Source organism: Hemitrygon akajei, chromosome 8 (assembly GCF_048418815.1).
Source record: "Hemitrygon akajei chromosome 8, sHemAka1.3, whole genome shotgun sequence".
NCBI lineage: Eukaryota > Metazoa > Chordata > Chondrichthyes > Myliobatiformes > Dasyatidae > Hemitrygon > Hemitrygon akajei.
Genome location: NC_133131.1, coordinates 34,842,097 through 34,863,736, shown reverse-complemented (window position 1 = coordinate 34,863,736; position 21,640 = coordinate 34,842,097). Strand labels below are relative to the sequence as shown.

The 21,640-nt window shown below is 43.2% G+C and overlaps 1 protein-coding gene across 2 annotated transcripts in view; it reads left to right on the top strand.

The window, feature by feature from the left end:
* Nucleotides 1–972: 972 nt before the first annotated feature.
* LOC140731786 (syntaxin-1A) overlaps nucleotides 973–21,640 on the top strand; it is a 301,889-nt gene continuing 281,221 nt past the window's right edge. The window contains exon 1 of one of the 2 annotated variants that reach the window (XM_073053581.1): nucleotides 973–1,185. In XM_073053581.1, coding sequence (XP_072909682.1) covers nucleotides 1,156–1,185 — 30 coding nt within the window. In that variant the 5' untranslated portion in view covers nucleotides 973–1,155. The remainder of the gene's footprint in view (nucleotides 1,186–21,640) is intronic. The other variant, XM_073053580.1, reaches the window with a different exon arrangement.

Below are 21,640 nucleotides of genomic sequence, written 5' to 3'. Positions count from 1 at the left end.
CTTAATTTCATTCCCCCGTTTCACCTGTTGCTTCGGGAGAGGGGATAGTTTCCGGAATTCTTCAATCCCCCGTACCATTTCCTTTTCCAAGCTTTCTCCCGCCAAGATTTTAAGGACTTCTTTAAATCTCCTTAAAGTCCCACCTCACCCCTCAAGGTTAGTCTTCATTCGCTTCCAGTTTGAACTATTCTGACGGACTTTTTTTTCAAGCATCTCCCCCAAAATGCACAAGGAGAATATGTGGCAAATTAAGGCTTGTTTAATGTCACTGCACGTTGTGTAAATTTCACAGGGCGTTGTTAACTTTGCTGTAGTTTCCTCCACGTGTTGTGTTAAAATGGTTGTTAATTCCACCAAGTGGCAATTTCACTTTTTATTACAATTCTGTGTCAATTTTATCGTTAAATGGTGTTAATTTCACTTTTACTTTGTTAATTTCTCATGTTAACGTCACACTTAAAATCATCGTTTTTGTTTTTCACTGTTAATTTCACAGGTGTTAATTTCACAAGGTGCAGTGATGACATTACTGTTAATTTAATCTTGCGTTCTGTTAATCTCGCTAATTCCACCATGTACTCTGCTAATTGCACTATAAATTTGAAAGTTGTGTTAATTTCGCTGTTAATATTACTGTGCGTTATGTTAATTTAATCTTTAATTTCACCATATCTCATGTTAATTGCACTGTTAATTACACAATGTGTCGTGTTAATTTCACTTAATAAAAACACTTAATTTCAGTATTAGTTTCGCGAAGTATTGGATTAATTGTAATTTCATAATGTGTTAATTTCAGTGAATTTCGTCGTTAATTTCATAATATTTGTTCATGTTGAAGCGCCGTGCGTTGATTTTACTGCTTTTTGCGAGTGAGATGCCTGCAAATTGCAGAATCCTGTGTCAGTTTTTGATGTCAGTAAATGTTTTGTCATTCTTATTCTCCCGTGTATAAAGTGAGCCTTGCCGGGCTCCGCCCCGACATGCGCTTTGCCGGAAGCTGGCAGTCTGTGGAGCCGCCTCCTTCGCCCGGTGAGTGGGGGAGAGAATCCGCAGAGCTCGGCATCGCCATCCTCTGTTGCTGAGTTTGTGCACGGTGCGCGCAGTAGAGCCGTTCCGAACCGAACTAAGCCGAGCTTCCAAGACACCGGAGAGATGAAAGATCGCACCCAGGAGTTGCGGGCTGTGAGTATTGGGAGCCGGGGGAGGAGTAGGGTGGATATGTGCAAGGTGGTCCTCGGCTGCAGATGCAACAGCCCGTTCGGGTAACGGGGCTGGAGAGATGGCGTGTTGCAGTTGACTCGGGGGGGCGGGGGGGGGTGATTGGCTGCTGCAGTCAGAGGGAGAAGCAGTCGGGTTATTTTCTCTCTCTCTCTGTTTCTCAATATTGGATACGAATTGTACCTGGCATTGCGGACACTGGCGTCAGTGCGGAGCTCGAGAGAGAGAGAGAAGGGGAGGGAGGAGACGGGCATCAGACAGGACAGCTCTGAACTTCAGCCGCATCCCTGCGGATCAACGTTGAGACCGAACTGCCCCGGGAAGCGGGTTTCACCTGGAATAGCTCTCAGGGAGCCGAAGTGTTTTTGGGAAGAGGGGGTGAGGGGAGCGGTGTCTGCAGCTTTTCTGGCGGGCGGAGTCTCGGTGTGTTGGGGACGGGAAGGGTCCGGTCCCCGGGAGTGATTACAGGGCTGCAGGTGAAGGATGTGCAGGTATGATTGATCGCTTTGGCTCCTGATCCGAGTCGCCAGATGAATACTGAGTAGTCCCTCTCCCTACTCCTGGTTCTTACTACCCGAACCTGCTCGACAGTGCTGCATTTTAATAAGGAATTCTTTGAGTTTAGTCATCTGTCTACCCCCGAATCCTGGCAGTGGGAACAGCTGTTCTACCTCTGTTGTGGAAACCGACTTGCCCTGTGGTTTTTGGATCAACTAATTAGATATGACTGTCATCCAAGGGAGCGGAATTACATTTCCATCTCTCCAAAGCAAGTCCCCACCCCCTGCAGCATATACACCTTTACCATGTAGTTTTATCGTTCAGCTTCTGAGACTTAATTATAATAAATGCTAATTACAGTCATACACTTGTCATGACACCACGGTGCTCTATTTTCTCATCTCTCTTCAGCGCCTTAGTTCTCTCTCTCTGCCTCCATATTTTAACTCTTTCTCCCCCCCCCCCCACCCAGCTGTAGTTTGAGTACCTCCAGTATACATGGAATGGGCGCGTTTGGTTTCATTGGATGCATGTGTGGACTGAGGGAGACGGGTAGGATGTGTGATGGAGCTCAGAGAAGTTGGCTGCAGGTGGAGATGAGAATGGGCAACGGAAATTGAAAAATGAGCCATGCATTCTATTCACTTGGAAGTCAGTGAATATTCCATCAGCCAACTGACCTGGAATGACCTTTTAACACTCTTTGTAAATTTTAAAATAAAAGACTTGAATAAATCAAGCCTGGTACTGCTTAGATCAGGGGTTCCACCAGGCTGGATGTAACTGGTGTCAATTAGAATCAACTGATGAAGAGGGGCATTAGAAGCGAGATCCCTTCAATGATGCTTGAAAGAAGTGGTGATTATAAGATGAATGTTGATCATCATTGGCACAGTTTTGTCCCTTATTTAAGAGAAGGCATAATGATGTTGCAGGGTGCCCAGAAGAAACTCATTAGGCTAATTCCTGGAATGAGGGTGCTGCTGTATCATGGGCAACTAACTAAATTAGCTTTGTATTCTTTGACACTTATTGAGACATACAAATTGCTTCCATGGGACTATGCCAGGGTAGATGTGGCATTTTCACAAGGGGACATAGTTACAAGATTAGTGATTGGTCTTTTGGAACTAAGCCCTCTTGGAGCAACTACTTGTAGAGGTGGTGGACCTCTGGAATTCAGTATCCTTGAGGGTTCAGAAATCATGATTGGGGATATTTAAAGAGGAAATACATTTATGAAAAGTCAGGGAGACAAAGACTGGAGTCCAGATAGGGATGGGAGATGAGCTTGGGGTAGATCAGCCATAGTTGTGTTGAATCACCTACTGCCCATTCTCTTAATGTCCTTATCTGAATTGCTAAGAGTGCTGATTGGTTTGATGTTAGCCCACTACAGCTGGCTTCACGAGAGGAACAATCCCGAGCAGAATGTGTGAACTTAATTTTTTTTTTTAAAAAGTGGATAAACACACACTGAAAGCTTATTCTCCATATGCCCCACCAACCCATGGATTCACTAAATAAAATTCTGACATTTGGAATAACTTGTCTAGCCTATCATTTTGCAAAAGCAGCCACTGTGCAGGAGCAGATCAAATCAAATGTGCTCCATTCCAAGGAAAAATAAAGATTCCACATTTGTAAATTTAACCAGTGGAAAAAAATTCTATTGATTGATGACACAAGTTCTGGCTGATGACTTATCCTGCACCTGTCCGTCTTGCAGTGGTGATTCATCTCCTGATGGCTCCAGTGCAAAAATGAGCTGTTCTTCCATTCTTATTGCAGTCCTGTGTAAACTGTTCAATTTTTTCCTCACTGCTGGGACATAAGATCCCCATTAACATTAATAACCATGTAAACAACAGCAGATCAGTCTGTATCTGTAGAGGGAGAGTAAGCAGTTAAAATTGCAGGACGTGAGCCTATCATTTCAACTGTTCTGATAGTTCTGTCGAAAGGTCATAAACTTGATATAATACCTTTCTCCGCACAGCTGAATGTTGGCCTTTTTGAATGTTGTGGCATTTTTGTTCTTTCCGATCTCTGCAACCATGGTATTTTCACACTGTAGGGAGGGTCTTATTTGTATGCAATGCTGCATCTGATCTCTGCTAGATTCATTGGCCATAGTACTGAGGAATCCGTTTTTGAGTAAGCAGCATGCAGTTCGTTTCATTTTAATACAATCGTTTGATCCATGTCTTGGAAGGGGCATAAATATCTGGCTGTGACCACACACAGTGAGTTATTGAAATACGAACACTTTCCATTTTGAGGTTCTCTCTTTATGTGGACGTATACAATCAAAGTGACAAAAGAAATGGAGCGTTGTTATACTGAAGTGACTGGGTGATGAAACGGAATGTCAGTTACTGATTCAATGCAAATGAGTGGTTTATTTCAGGGTCATTAATTTCAGTATGCCAGTTTGAGCTGGTGGTGACCTTCACCATTACTAGTAAATGCCTGACTGTCATGTTTCATGTCACTCACAGTTTCCCCTGTTGATTCAGTACCCACTCTTGAATTGCTCCTCTGTGAATCTTGGGTAAACATATCTGTTGTGGTAGCTGGAATTCAAGGAATGTGTTCTGCGAACAGTTCACGATGTTAAAGCTAAGAACAAGACAGACCATTTAATCACTTCAACCAGCTTGCCTCTATAATGACAAGGTATGGAAACCACACCCAGTAGATAGTACATTGGTCACAAAACTGAAAGCGAAGTTGCAGGCTTTGGTGCTGACTTGATTGCATTAACTGCTGCAAATTTGGAAGCCTTTATAACTGGCTGAATTACTTAAAACTAAAGGTGTAAAAGACACAACTTTTCACTTGGTATATAATCCCTTCTTGTAAATGGGCCATACACTGTAGTATATAAACTATGCTGACTGTACATACAATGCTCCATTTGTCCTCCAGACTGTTGTAAACCACATTTGTATTACCTCCACCAATTTCCTAGTTTACATACAGCTTATCAAACTCCAGTGAGCATTCTTTCCTGAAATCTATTATGCAAATCTATCTGGTGTGAAGGTACTGGTGTACCTAACTCTGCTGATACCTCCCAAGTTGTGCCTCACTGCTCCATGTGCATAACATAATTTGTATTTCTTGGTAATTGTCTTGTTTCCTGTGATTACCTCTAAGGTGGCAAAAACGCATTTGACTCAGAGCATTTATTTGTTATGTCTGTATTTGCATTATTTAAACTAATGAATTCATTTGTTGAGTTAAAGTGCAGAATAGGCCCTTCGAGCCGCACTGTAATCCTAGCCTAATTACGGGACAATTTGCAATGACCAATTAACCTACCAACAACACACAAAATGCTGGTAGAACACAGCAGGCCAGGCAGCATCTATAGGGAGAAGTGCTGTCGACGTTTCGGGCCGAGACCCTTCGTCAGGACTAACAGAAAGGAAAGACAGTAAGAGATTTAGAAATTAACCTACCAACTGCCTTTGGACTGTGGGAGGAAACTTGAGTACCCAGGGGAAATCAATGCAGTCATGGGGAGAAAGTACAAACTCCTTGCAGGCAGTAGCAGGAATTGAACCCAGGTCCCCCACACTGTAAAGCGTTGCACGGACCACTACGCTACCATGCCACCCCAACTACTCGTGAGCCAGGTGTATCAATCCCAGCCTATGGCTGAACTTGGGATTCATCCATGGTTTGGTCTGCACAAATGCTGCAGGATGAGTTGCCTTGGAGACCCAAACAGTGCAAGTTGACTGCACACGAACCTTTCCCGGTCTACAGGTACTTAAGAAGACAGCAAGTTGCATCTAAGTAGGTGGAAGAAAGAATTAGCCAGTGGCCAATGATACCACAGCAATGTTGCTGATTTTTTAAAAAAATCATTCACTATGTTATATAATACAGTTTACAAGCCCAATGCTGTAAGGGCTCCAGAATTTTGTTTGGGAAAATAGTTGGAGGTAAGAATAAGTGCTGGAACACCAAGATGGTTGTCAGCCACCATGACTGAATAATGACCACTCTGATCTATTGCTGCCCATGAGTATTTTTCTCCCACCAAAGGGATGTCCCCAAACTCCAGTATTAGTTTCAGAAATATTAAAGGCACATCTGCACATTATTCTCTTCATGCAGTGAGGAAAATTGTCAACAGTAATTTAAATGCCGTTGGCAGCAAATACTAAACATGGAGTAACTGGTGCTGCAGTCATTCAGTAATGTTGGGGTGCTGCCAGTCCTTTGCTGATGTTACCATTGAGAAGTTTTTGTCAGATATTTCGTTGTTTGGTTATCTCGGTGCATGTCCATCACAGGAACAACAAAGGGATGATAGTAAAATTGGACATGTGGTTGAAATGCCACTCTTTAAATTTTGAGTTGCCTTTTTAAAATGAAACTGAAGTAAATTGAGCTGCTATGGGCTCTTAGCCCTGATTACAAGACAACAATCTGAACTCCCATGTTGGGTCTGACAGAAAAAGGAAGGAGATTTAAGAGTTTTTTTGAGGTTTTTTCCAACTTTTATCTTTATCCAGTGGTCCTTCTAAAGGAAAGGCACCTTATAACTGTAGCTCAGCACATTTCTGGAAATGGGAGACAAATTTTATTACTGGTCCTAAAATGTGCCATCAGGCAAAGAAACAGAATGTGCCCTCTTCCTGCCAGTTTCACTTACCACAGATAATGAATGACCTCTTCAGTTACAATAGATGAACAAGCAAACGCACATTACTTTTCCGGAAATTAATTGCTTTTCCGGAAATTACAAGGCATTTATTTTAACTGCTATCTCCCATGTGCAATCTAATTTGCTAAGGGTGGAAGTAAAGAACTGGAGGAATGACGGTGATCACAAAAGATAAATTGTCATTATGCCATCTTTTTGAACAGCAGCATCTTCTAATTCTAAGAAACACCTTCAGGTGGCCATTATCAGACAGAACCTTTGACATCATATTGAATGGAAGGACAGGTGATCGCAGAAGCCTTTTTCGCCTTTACTAAAGCTTAATTGGCCTTGTAGCATTTCTACTTGGTAGTGTATTATGCACAGTTATTTCCCAATGAAGAACTGATTAATATGCAATATTTAATAATCCAAAGATATTTTGGTGGAGCTTAAACCCCATCAGATGCAGCCCTAGTTCCATTCAGAAGATCTTGGTCTACTCACAACTTTGGTCTGTTTCTACTCCATGATGATCATGCCACCTTCTTGCTTCAGGCGTTCCCTCCTGGTTACATATTGGGTGTCGGATTTCCTGACTGGTTTCCCCTTCCACCCACAACTATTATGCTATTCTCTAGGAGGGCCAAGTTGTGTAGAATCCTGGCTGCCTCAGCAAAAGACATAAAATAGAAATTGTTCTTCATTGGAACAGCAATTGACATGTTTATTGGCTGAGGGTAACCTGACTGAGCTGCTATTCAGGGAGCCTGATGTTAATACATCATCCTGCTGGCGTATTTTGGGAAATTATCTGCAGCATTTCTGTAGTGGTGCAGGATCTTATGATCAGTGAATTAATTCAGACCTGTTCATTGTCTGGATTGCCCGTGCCCTGCTCTGAATCTCCTAATTGCCCCTATCACAACCAAGTACTGTATAAATTCAGGATCAGGGTTTATCATTTAATCCTGATTTAACTGAGTAAGCTTCAAGCTTTCTGTTAGAAAATCATATGTGATTTGACGGTGATTCACAAGAGATTAGAAAAGCAATTGCCTCAACATAAGGAGCACCCCAGACTCACCTGAAACAAATGCCCAAAAGCTAGTTTCAGTTCCATTTAAGCTGCAAAGCTTTTCTAAACTGCTTTCACAAGCAGTCTTGGGTTACTGACGGTTCAGACTAGATATAAAGCTTTCCTCTTGCATCCAAAGGAAATGGATAACCCCAGATTCCATATTCTGCAACAACTGTGATTTCCCTCTTATCTTCCATATGTGCACCTGTTAGATAGTACTTGCTGCAGAAACCCTTGGAGTCCGATAGGAAGTTTATTTCCTGCTAATCTGTGAAATCCAGCATATGGGATTTAAGAGATCCTCTCTAAGCAAACCATTTCCTGTTGGACTGTAGGGATGGTGCTGATTCTCTACAGTGTAAAGGGCTGCACTAAAATTTGCCTGTGGATTCACTTGCCCTGCAAACAACTTCACAATGATGGAACTCAGCAGAAAGGCATTTGCCCCATCTGTGGCTTTGTAGGAAAGAATATTCCAGTTAGTTCTCTTCTTCCCCCCCTTTCTTTCCCAGTTGCTTACTTATCTTCCCCTTTGCGATATCTTATTAGACTATAAGATGTTGGAGCAGAACTAGGCCATTTGGCCCATCGAGTCTGATCCACTATTTCATTGTGACTGATCCACTTCCCCCTCTGCCCCAATCTCCTGTCTTCTCCCCATATCTCTTCGTGCCCTGACTAATCAAGAATCTATCAACCTCTGCCTTAAACATACACAATGAGTTGGGATTCACAGCAGCCTGTGCAGTGAATTCCATAAATTTGCCACTCTCTGGCTTAAGAAATTCCTCCTCATCTCTATTCTCTTTTGCAATCTGTATGTAATTTGTTTTCTTTACCCTTTCAATAAGGGCATAACAAATCACTGCATCTGTGTAGTTTTAAATGCATTACCTCCAGACTTTGGCCATTTGGATTCCAGATAGAAATTGCGGAGGGACACAGCAGAGAAACCAGCTCTTCAGTACGCTACTGACCATCAATCACCGGCTATCACTGATCCTTCAACAATCCCTTTCATTTTAAAATCTCCGCATATTCTCATCAACTCGGGATTCTACCCTTCGCTTTCAGAATCAGTTTTATCTTCACTGACTTATTATGGAGCTTGTTTGGCAGCAGCAGTGCAGTGTGATACATAAAAAATTACAGTAGGTTTCAATAAGAAGCATAAAGAATAAATGATGCAAAGAGCAAATTAATGAGGATCGTTCAGAAATCTTATGGTGGATGGGAGGAAGCTGTTTGTAATAAGTCTTTAGGCTCCTTTACCTTCTCCCTGTTGGTAGTAGTCATGTTCTAGGGGTAATTTATCTACCCATTTGCCTGTCTCTGGGGCATTGGAGAAAGCTCACTTGGTCACACAGGGAGAGTGTGCTATTTTGACAAGGCATCCAAGGTCAGGATTGAGCCCACGTCAGCATCTGCGAGGCTGTGGCTGCGCTACATGAGCCACTGTGTCTCCTGAAACCAGTTGCAGAGTCTGGTAGAGGGCTGTCACTTTGTTGAGATTCCCTACCACATATTCCAAAGATTTTCCTGGTGGACCCCGCACTGGGTTTTACCAGGCCCAGAATCAGAGATCCCATTGACTTCAATAGAAATTTTAAGGCTGCGGAAGAAATCTAATAAAAACCTGCAGTTGTTGCAAATCTGAAATAAAAATGCCAACATTTGAATCACACCAGTCAGGCAGCATCCAAGAGTAGCTGTTTTAATGTATCGGGTCAAAGGCTCTTTGTCAAACTTGTATCAATTTCTGGTGTTAAAGTGGAATCTGACTTTGTTATTAAACTTTGTCCGGTGTTCCATCATGGTTTTCACCTTTATACATTTGTATTATTTTTATTTAGTTATACACTTTATCTTTAATGGCAGATGTCTTTTTAGCTTTAAAAAAAAATCCCGCTGTTGACCCTTGGTCTGTCAAACTGTTGGGGAATGTTTTGGATGTTGGACCTCAGTGCACCATTAAATATCTGTTTCTATCAGGATGTGCATTTGAAATTGGGGAAGCTCCATTTCATCTGATTCAGTTAAGCACAGCATGACCAAGAACAAAGTGATGGGCCTGTGACTACAAAATTTAACACATTATCTACTTATTGGCCCCATGCTATGTTTGACAGCACTATGTATTTTAAAGACTTTTTGGTTCCTATTTGTCGCTTTCATAGGAACACAAGAATAGGAGGAAGAGTAGGCCATCTGGCCCGTCAAGTCTGCTTTGCCATTCAATAAGCTCAAGGCTGATCTGGCCCTGGACTTGCCTCCACCACCCTGCCTTCTCCCCCCCCCCCCCCCATAACCTGTAATTCCCCTTCTACGCAAAAGATCTATCCAACCTTGTATATATTTACTGAGGTAGCCTCCACTGCTTTATTGGGCAGAGAATTCCACAGATTCACCACTCTCTGGGAAAAGCAGTTCCTCCTCATCTCCATCCTAAATCTACTCCACTGAATCTTGAGGCAATGTCCTCTAGTTCTAGTCTCACCTACCAGTGGAAACAACTTTCCTGCCTCTACCTTATCTATCCCTTTCATAATTGTATACGCTTCTATAAGATATCCTCTCATTCTTAATTCCAGCGAGTACAGTCCCAGCTCTCCTCATAGTTTAACCCTCTCATCTCTGAGATCAACCTGGTGAACCTCCTCTCCACTGCCTCCAAAGCCAGTATATCCATTCTCAAGTATGGAGACCAGGTGTGGCCTCACCAGTACCCTGTATAGTTGCAGCATGACCTCCCTGCTCTTAAATTCAATCCCACTATCAGTTGCCAGCCTGGTCAGCAACTGCCAGCAGGCTGGATAGAGAGTGAGGTGTCTCCCAGTGGAAGTTGGTTGTAGGGGATTCGCAGCCTGTTCCTTAGCCAGAGCCTACAGCAATTTGGGCATCGAGGGAGAGAGGAAGAGGAGAGCCATCCACAGTACCACCGATGCGGCAGAGAGGGCCTCAGGGTGGCTGTGGCTCAAGAGAGGGGAGCCATGGAGTCATGTGTAGCTAGCCATCTGGACACCAGCTGGGGTCTGATCAGCCCCGGCTGGGTCACCTGGAGGAGGGTGTATGCTGTTGAAAGACCCGAAACACCCGATGATTCCAGGAACATCACTAATGATGTGTCCAGAAGCATCAGTAGATGTACGCACACAGCAAGGCTAACATTCAATTTGCTGCCTTGATAGCCAGCTGCATCTGCAAACCTACTTTTTGTGATTCATGTAAAAGCACTCCCAAGTCCCTCTGCACAACAGCATGCTGCATTGTTTTACTATTTAAATAATAATCTGATTTTCCATTTTTCCTTCCAAAGTAGATGACCTCACATTTACCAACACTACTCAATCTGCCAGACCTTTGCCCACTTGCTTAACCTACCTACATCTCTCTGCAGACTCTCCGTATCTTCTGCACAATTTGGTTTTACACTCAGTTCAGTGTCATCAGCAAACTTAGATGACACTACAATTGGTTCCCTCTTCTAGATCATTAATGTATGTCATGAACAGTTGCAGTCCCAACCGCTGCGGCACACTGCCCACCACTGATTGCCAACAGAGTAGTACCCATGTATCCCAACTCTCTGTTTTCTATTAGTTAACTAATCCTCTATCCATGCTAATACGTCACCCCCAACTCTATGCATCCTTGTGGATAAGTCTTTTACGTGGCACCTTATTGAGCGTCTTCTGGAAATCCAAGTAAATAACATCCCTCTGTTCCCCTCTATCCACTACACTTTTATATCCTCAAAGAACTCCAGTAAGTTTATCAAACAGGACCTGCCTTCGCTGAACCCATGCTGTGTCTGCCTGATGGATCCGTTTCTTTCCAGTTGCCTTGCTATGTCTTTAATGATGGCTTCGAGCATTTTCCCAACTACAGTTTTAAACTGTACGTCCATTTTTGAACAGTGGCGAGATATTCGCCATTTTCCAATCCCCCAGAAGCTGCCCAAAGTCCAGAGAATTTTGGTAAATAATCACCAAAGCCTTTATAACTTCTGCCATCTCTTTCAGTATCCTGGGGTGTATTCCATCATGACCTGGGGACTTGCCTATCTACAGACACACAAGTTTGGTCAGCACTACCTCTTTACTGTTATCTATTGTATCGAAGTCCGCAACTCCCATCGCATCCGTAACACAGACACAAAATAGTCATTCAAAGCCTCTGCCATTTCCTCATTACCCAATATTAGTTCCCCCTTCTCATCCTCCAAGGGACCTACATTCACTTTAGCCACCATTTTCCACTTTATATAATTATAAAAACACTATCGGTTTTTATATTTTGTGCTAGTTTATTTTCATAATCTAGCTTCCCTTTCTTTATTGCTCGCTTAGTGTTTCTTTGTTGCTTTTTAAATTTTCCGAATCTTCCAGTTTTCCACTACTCTTGACGCTTTGCATGTACCAGCTTTTAGTTTGATGCCTTCTTTTATTTCCTCAGTTATCCAAGGCTGGCTCTCCCCACTGATACTGTCCTTTTATCTGCAATATGCTTTTGCTAAGCGCAATGAAAAATCTCTTTGAAAGCCTTCAACTGTTCCTCAACCATCCCACCAGATAGCCTGTGTTCCCAGTATATACGAGCCAAATCCTCCTCTATCCTATTGTAGTCTCTGTTATTTAGGCATAATACACTGGTTTTAGATTGAACTATTGCAGCCTCCATTTGTATGAAAACTCAATCATACTGTGATCACTCTTTCCAAGAGGATCCCCAATGACAAGATCACTAATTTTACCAGTCTCATTGCACAGGACCAGATCTAAGATGGCACATTCCCTTGTAGGTTCAGTAACACGCTGTTCAAGAAAGCCATCATGATGCATTCTGTGAAGTACTCCTCAAGACTGCCTTGACCAACTTGATTTACCCAATCAGTGTGCAAGTTAGCTCCCCCATGATAATTGCTGTTCCATTCTTGCATGCCTCAGATATTTCTGTTTATTGCCTGTGCCACTGTAATGATATTATTCGGTGGCTGATAGACAACTCCCACCAGTGGATTTTTTTCCCCCTTCACTATTCTTAATCTTTGCCCAGATAGATTCAACCTTCTGCTCCTTGGATCTTATATCATCTCTCAGTATCACCCTGATCTCATCTTTAATTAAGATGACCCCCACCTCCCTTGCCTTCCTACCTATCCTCCTGATAATTAAATATCCTTGGATATTTAATTCCCAATTCCTCTCCACCCTTGCAACCACATTTCTGTAATGGCCACCAAATCATACCCCTTTGTACTGATATGTGCCGCAAGTTCACTGACCCTGTTTCGAATACCACGGGCATTCAGATAAAGTGCCCTTACACTCATTGTGCTTTTAAAATCTTGTAATCTTTTTCTCTTTTGCACTTGACATTTCTTCATCTTACTTTTCTCTTTTTTATCTTTTACTTTATCCATGCTTCTCCAATCTGTTGAACCCACCTCCCTACTATTTGGTTTAAAGCCCTATCCACAGCCTGAGTTACGAGATTTGCTAGGATCCAGGTCCCATCACGGTTCAGATAGAACCTGTCCCCATTTGAATAGCTACCTCCTTCCCCAATACTGGTGCCAATTTCCCATGAATTCAAACCCACTTCTCCCACACCAGTTCTTGAGCCACACATTTAACTCTCTTGACGCTATGCCATATTCCACATGGCTCAGATAGTAATCCAGAGATTACCGCCTGTTCGGTTCTGCTTTTTAGTTTAGTCACTAGCTGCTCAAATTCCCTCAGCAGAACCTCTTTCCTTGTTCTGCCTATGTTGTTGGTACCCACATAGACCACGTCAATGGAATCTTACCCCTCCCACTGCAAATTCCTCTGTGGGTCAGATAAGATGCTTCAAACCCTGGTACCAGGCAGGCAACGCAGCCTTCGGGATCCTCTATCCTCGCGACAGAAAACTGACTATACTGTCCCCAATTACCATTACCTTTCGCTGTGAAATGGGAACACTGCTTTTTCCCTTATTAGGGAGAGAGAGCCTGTGGTATGTTGAATTACTGGATGAACGAATAGTCTTTGGGGTACTGCAAGTCTGTCTTTATTGATTCTTTGCTGCACGTTTGAGTGCTCGGTGGCTGGTGCCATTGCTTTATTTGCTGGTGGGGGGAGGTGCTGTTGCTTTGCTCTTGCTTATGCATGGGAGGGGGGAGCTGGGAGGGACTTCGGGGGTTCAAACATTTAACTGTCATTCATTCTTTGGGGCATTCATGTTTTCGTGGATTTTTGCAAAGAAAACGGATTTCAGGATGTGCATTGTATACGTTTCTCTGGCATTAAATGTACCTCTTGATCTACATTTCTCTTTCCATCCACCCACCCCCCCCCCCGAATGGCTTCTTGAATTATGGTGTCACAGTTAGGTTGCTGATCGCCGCCCCTCTCTCATCCACACAGAATCTCAGACCTGTTGGACAAGCTCAAGGGCTGATGCTCCTCCAGCACAGTCTCTTGGATCCCACTACCTGCCTCACTCATAATCACACCCTCTTGTCCCTGACCACAGACTGAATTTAAGGCAGCTAATCCAGTGGGTGTGATTACCTATTGAAACAGAGAATCCAGGTAACTCTTCTCCCTTCCTGATGTGCCGCAGTGTTTGAAGCTCAGATTCCAGGTCATCAACTTTGAGCCTGAGTTCCTCGAGCAGCCAACACGTGCTGACGTGCTGCAAGTGTGGTCGCCAGGAACCACGATGGGATCCACCAGCTCCCACATCGTGCAACTACAGCACATCACCCGATCCTGCTTCGTCCCTACTTTATTTCCATGTTCTTTTTGCTCCCACCCGCATCCAGCTCCCTTATTAATTCTCTTCCATGCCAGTAAGCATGTCATCTGTCTCTTTACAACTACCACTCCTTTACCATTACCATTCAAATATACTGCAGGTTTCCTTGTACATGGTATCAACTTAACTACATTTTTTTAAAAAAAAACTTAATGAGGCACTTTTGAGAGGGTGGGGGGAAGCACAAAGCTAAAGTTGTAAACTCTGTCAGCTCCATCACGGGCACTAGCCTCCCCAGCATCCAGGACATCTTCAAGGAGCGATGCCTCATAAAAGGTGGCATCCATCATTAAGAACTCCCATCATCTAGGTGATGCCTTCTCCTCGGGGAGAGGTGCAGGAGCCTAAAGAGCAGCTTCTTCCCCACTGCCATCAGATTTCTGAATGGACATTGAACCCATGAACACTAACTCACTTTTTTTTTTGCACTGATTTAATTTTGTATTTGCTATAATTAAGTTTTTATGTATTACAATGTAATGCTGCCACATAACAACAAATTTCACAACGCGCTGGTGGCGTTAGACCAGAATCTGAGCTGTAAGGAGAATTTTTGTGCGGGAGACTGTCTCCTCGGTTAAAAATATAGAACTGGTAAGCAGAACGTTGTACTTGGGAATGTAATTCCAAACAGTGTGTTCAGAGTGGTTATTGGAATGGAGCAAAAGGTTTGAAGCAGTGTACTGTTGGGGGATGAGTTTGGTGTAACAGTTGGAGAAGGTTAGAAATTTGGTTGAATGGTACCATGGAAATACAGAGAAGGCTGAAAATGTTATATTTGACGTACTAGGAGTTAACTTGGTCAATGTTCTTGATGGATGAACATGATTCATTGTGGGATAGATTTTTAATAAGAGCTTTTGAGCTGAACGTTGGGAGGACAACAAGGCATTGTGTGGGGTGGTTGTCACGATTACATGAGCGGAATGGTAAAAGAGCACCTTGTGTTGTGATGACGGTGGGTGTGAGAACTGATGCAAATCAGAGATGAAATCCACACGGAGAAGAAACTGGTTGTCAGATCAGAAATTATTTGGAATGAGTTAACAATGGGGGGGAAGTCTGACTCTTGAGAGCGAGGGTGAGCTTGAATAGGTAAGGAAACCATCGATGACTCAAGTCCTGCAAATCCAACTGTGTCAAAATATCAATAGCAAAACTAAGATTACACTTATGTGCTGTCTGCTGGGAGCGTTTTAATAAAATAAACTTCATTCATATTGAAAAATACAAGAATAATCTGCATTGGGTAGTGTTAAACTTGCATTTTTAAAACCAATGACACCATTACCACCAATGGGTTAATTTTAATTTATTTAGAGTTGCGGCATAGAAACAGGGCCTTCCAACCCAATTACACAAACATGACCTATTGACCCAAGCAACACACACAAAATGCTGGAGGAACTCAGCAGGCCAGGCAGCATCTATGGGGACAAAAGTACTATCGACGTTTCGGGCCGAAACCTCAAATATACTTTCTTTCCATAGACGCTGCCTGGCCTGCTGAGTTCCTCCAGCAGTTTGTGTGTGTGTTGCTCGGATTTCCAGCATCTGCAGATTTTCTCATTTGTGATTTGAACCTCCTAATGCTCATGTTTTTGGGAATGTGAGAGGCAACCAGAGGAAACCAGTGGCACTATTGCTACTTGTAGCCTCCAGGCTTGATATGCTTGTACAATGTTTAAGGAACTTCCACACCCAACACAGCCCTTTGAAGTCCAGTAGTGGAAGAACACTAGACTGCTCTTTCCCTGTCAAGTCCACACGTTGGCTGCGCTGAGCTTCTGTGTGTTCCTCATTGCGTAGTCTTGAAACCTGGAATGTGCCATTCGGCATCAGTTCTCTACAGACATATCAATGTGCTGGGAGTCCAACAAGTTTTGGATAGACCAGAGGATATCTTTGGGTTTGGGTATTTGATCCTCCACAATATTCTGTGTGGGAACTTAAACTGGAGGTGGCAGTTTTTTTTTGAGGTTGAGCTGCGAGCTCAACGTCAACCCGGCACGGATGGAGAGCGCGCTCGGGAGTGGTCTGTCACTGGATTGATCTCGGGAACCTCCGTTCTCGAGCCCGGCGCTGATCTCACTGTGCCACCAGCCGACCATCTTTCACTGAGGTGATAATCTTCCAGCAGCACTTGTGCTTCTGGAGTGCCTCTGGAATAGCCTGCGTATCAGAGTGTCCTCTGTAATGCGACTGTTCAAGATGAGCCGAGACATGGACCCTTGCATCTTTCTCTACCCTCTTCGGAAGCCCACAGCCCGCGAAGAGCTGAGCAACTGTCTAATCCTCAATGCAGTCATCCCAGGGGAAGCGCACGTTGGGAGTGATGTTCCAGGCATCTGACGAGGAGGGCTCCTCTCAGCACCAGCCAAGCAAGGTCTTGGCGCTTGTTGGTGAGATTGTCTGGAAAGTCTGCTCACGGAACTACCCATCGAGTCCCTTTCCTGCAATATCATCAAATGTTCCATGCTAACCATTGCCTGATGAACCTGTGGACAAAGGTGTTAGCCTGGAAGAACTTTTCCACAAAAGACAGGTAGTGCAGGAGCATCCAGCTGACGAGGAGGTTGTGCTTCAGTGGAGCCAGACCCATCCTCTGGAACACCAGGGACAAGTGCAGTAGAACCAAGGCACTCAGTGCCCACATACAGAACTTCGGTTCCACACACAGCTTAATGAAACAGCGCATGATGAGGCCGACATTTTTTACAGTGTACCCCCAACGTCTAGAGACTTGTGTGCATCATGACCCATCTGGCTCATTCCATCTTGGATCCTCAGATGAATCACAAGACAGCACAAGTGACTTTCAAGCTGGAGGAATGGGACATAGGCTGCACCTGCACTAAATATAGCAGTCCTGGAAGCTGCTCATATCTGCTGGCCTTGTTATAGAGAGATGGTGCTGCTCCCACAGTCTCAGTTTCTGTTTGACCTTTCCAATCCACTCCAGTCAAGGCCATTTGAAAAATGCACCAGTTAGTAGATTAATCACTTTGTAAGTTGTCCTGTGATTAGGCTGGGGTTAAATAGGTGGGCTACAGGGCAGTGAGACTCAACGAACTGGTACAGCTTATTCTACTCTGCATCTCGAAATAAATTGTCACATACCTTGGCCTCTCCAAACCAGATCCACACGTACAGGAAGGTTGTCTTCTGGGAACGTAATGACAGGTTAGTTATCCTATCAGTTGCACCATCAAGGACTTCAAAAGGTGATGCCTCAAGAAGATAGCATACATTATGAAGGACCTTCGCCATTCATGACATGCCCTCTTCTCATTTCCACCATCAGGGAGAGGGTGTGGAGCCCAAAGACTAACATTCTTTGTTTTAGGAACAGCTCCTTCCCTCAACAATCAGATATCTGTATGGTTCATGAATGCTACCACACTATTTTGCTTCCTTTTTGTGCTTTTTCTTACTGTAATTTATAACACGGTGCCTCTGCTGCAAAGCAATAAATTTAATGACACATGTCAGTGATAATAAACCTGATTCTGAAAGATGCGGTTTAAGTGGGCAGATTAGTCACCAGCCTACCACCCCCAAGCTAGCCTTCACAATAAAACTAAGTGACCACATTACAGTCAGATTGAAGTTCGATTTCTGGTATTGCATATTTTTGGACATTAGAATTGCCCCAATAATTTTTGAGATGAAAATAAGTTGTTTCAATGACATACGTGTTGAAATAGAACAAGCTTTTTGATTGTGGAATCAGAGATGAGCTTGGGTTTGTAATGGACACAAATTTTGGATGGTCTCAATTGGCCTTTAGCCCTGAAGCCTATAAGGCCAGCTGGTTGCAAGTTTATGATGGGTACATGAGCAGTAATAACAGGAGTCTAAACTCCAGATTATCAAGGCACCAACTCTTTAACTGAGGATAAAAAATGCAAACATGCAATTTCCCAAAATTTCACCAAAAAGTTATCTTTGTTTATTCCATAAGCAATGTAAAATTACTGGACCCTAATAATTTTCCTAAGTGTATCAAAAGGAAAAGTTTCCTGACTTGATCTGGGAAAAATACAACTGACTGAAGTCAGGAACTTGTGCCCTATATTAATACTGAGCTTCTCCTGATTCTTTGCTTACTCCTCTGCTTTCCATTTTCTGTTTCTTAATTTGTAACCAATATTTGCATCTCTGCAATCTCCAATTGCAACTGCTTTCTTTGTGTTGCTTTCATTGCCCCCCGCCCCTTTTCAATGTTTCTTTATCTCATAACTCCAGGCCAGACCTATCCATTGTTATCTGACACGTCATTGTTTATTTTCCCAGCTCACGAACATTAAATCCTTCTCTCCATCCATTCATTGCTTTTGATTTTCTTAAAGTCTGGTTTCTGCCTGGGTGTCTTTTTTTCTTTGCATATTGAATGTAGCTCTGTGCAGACTGCTCTGACAATTGGGTGATGGACCCAGGAAACATCTGCTGTTGCTAAGCATGTCTTCTTGTTCCTTCTCGCACCCACACTATGTGAATACTGCTCCTTGTGTGTCTATTGTTCTCTGGATTATTATTCTGAATGCACAGGGCACTTTGCATCAATGCAGTTGCATCTGTAAACAAAATTACATTTTTTAAGCCTATCTCTTAAGCATGTTAGGGACAGTAGTTGCAGAAAATTATTTGTCTAATTTAATAAACTTGTGTCACGTGGGAGAATGGTTGTTGGACTTGTGCTGCTCAGGTTTTCCAAGTAGCCGAGAGACCCTCAAAGCAAGCAGAGTTATTGAGATGTGGAGAACAATTTGGTTTTAATCCAATTGGTCCAGGTATCTTTGCATTGTCTTCTGTCTTCATGTGGTTTTGTACTTCTATTGCTGCCCACCTGAATGTAGATGGTGCACCTTGAGCAATGACTTCTCCTTTCCCACCTCCTTATCATTCTCCTATCCCCAGTCATCAATTCATTATTCCATATCTGTAGCAGCTTCAAGGTCAAGTTGGCCCATTAGATTGTCTTGAATCCCATCCTGATGTCCGGGCTGAGCAACTGTCACCTCAGATTATTTATGAACCAGTGCTGCAAGCTGTAAATTTATTGGGTTATTTGTTGCCTGTCCCCTTATTTCCCCCTTCCCTAATTTTGAAACTTGGAGAAGCAAGGATCAAACTGCTGGAGGAGGCCTTGTATGGTTTTATTATTTACTAATACCTTCCAAGAAGTAGTGCTCGAGGTAGTTGGTCTCCCTGTAGACACTGATATTGTGTTCTGCAGCACCAGTACTTCCATTAATCTCTGCTGTCAGAAGGTCCATAACACATTCAGTCCAGAATCGGTTAATACTAAGGTCAGGATTGAGGTAATTGTATTTGGATACAAGCACTGCCAGTCCCCGTTTACTCCACACCAACTCATGCTGAAGTCCTTAATTTCTGAAAGGTGGCCTCGGGCTGTAGCAGAACTTCTGATAATGACCTTTGACCTGAAGGTTTTGTTTCCACAGATGCTGCCTGACCTGCCAAGTATTTCCAGCATTTGCTGTCTTAATTTCAGAACGTGTGCATTCCTCATTCACTATGATTACTTATTGCCGAGTGACTTTCCTTGTAAACCTATTATATCTGCTTTAATCACATTCAAAATTGCTCTTTTTTGCCAACAGCCAGCCTTCTGTCCTCTAAACTTGTAACAAGCATGCTAAAGATCAGTTCTGTCTCTCAGTGCTTTCTCCTTTAATGTTGTGCTCAGAGAAATGAAGGTCGAAAAGACATCCTACAAAGTTGAACAAAACTATCAAAGTAGTTGTTACAAACTGCACAATAGTTTTTCATTCTACTTCAGCCAGTGGAAGAAATCAGTGTTATCATGCAGGGAGCTCAGCATTTCCCCAGGGATCAAGAATGCAGAACCTTAAAGTTAGAGCCAGGATATTGGGAAATTGCTGACTCTTGAGGGTAGACTTCCTTTGGTCTGGAATCAATTGACTGGTCTCAGTAATTTTTTTTCTTTGTAAAAGCAATTGTAAAGCAAAGAAAAGGTAGATGCTAGAAATCTGAAATAAAAATAGAAAATGCTTGAAAACTTTAGCAGGTTAGGCAGCATATGTGGGGAGAGCAGAAAGCCAAATACTGGAGAAACTCAGCAGTTCAGGAGCATTTGTTGAGGGAAATAATTGGTCAGCATCTCGGGTCACGATCCTCCAGTTGAACTGAAAGTGTAGAGGGGAGTCAGTCCAGTTGAATTGTCTTGACTCAAAGCATTGACTAGGATTCCCTCCACAGATGCTGCCTAACCTGCTTATTTTCTTAAGTAATTTGATATTTGCTCAAGCTTCCAGCATCTACAGTCCATCTCTTTGTGGAGAGAGTATCAATTATTATTTCAGGTTGTTGGTCCTGTATTTGAACTGGAAAAAGGTGAGGTGTGTTTTTACTTTGGAGTGGGGGGGGGGGGACAGTGGAGAGAACAAAGGATGTGGACTAAGTTTACCTAGGTGACACAATTATTTTTCACCTTGTATTAAATATTAGATATGACCCTTGTGGCTAAAGGGATCAGGGGGTATGGAGAGAAAGCAGGTACAGGGTTCTGAGTTGGATGATCAACCATGATCATACTGAATGGCGGTGCAGGCTCGAAGGGCCGAATGGCCTACACCTGCACCTATTTTCTATTTTTCTATGAATGCTTGTTCACCACAGCTGATTTTTCTGGAGCACTGTACAGGATAATAAATGGGGACAGAAGAGAGAAGAAAATATTGGAACTGTGACATGCAATACACAGTTGCTAGAAATTGAAATAAAAGACTTCTTTTAAAAAATAATCTTTTATTCTAAGGGTTTCCAGGCTGTGACTGATTGGCAAATACGGCTTCAGGCGCAAAGCAGCGATGAGCTAATGGAATCATGAAATTGGTTTTAGGTGATGAATGGCCCTTTGCTGTTCCTCCGTTCCTCTTTCCCCACAACTAAGTGATCCAGGGCATAAAGGTGACAGATTGGCACAGCTGTGGCCACACGGCACCAGTGGTGGCTGTGTGGAGTTTGTACTTCCTCACTGTAACAACATGGGGTTCCTCCCAATGTTTGTTTCCTCCCACAGCCGAAACTCAAATGGCCACTGTAAATTTGAGTAGGTGAGTGAAGGAATTGTGAGGCTTCTGTCGGTCAAGAGTTGACCATGGATATTGCATCTAAGCTATACACAAGCCTGGGCAGGTCGATATGGAGAGCAAGCTGTTGCCCGTGTAGTAAGCTCCCCCTCTCCACGCAGCTGATGAACCTAAAGGAACGGCAGAGACCGATACAGTTTAGCACCAGCAGCATTGCAGGAGTTGCCAGTCAGCGTTGAACTTGATGTAGGACTTCATTAGGGATTCCAGCCCAAGATATTTCCCTCAGGG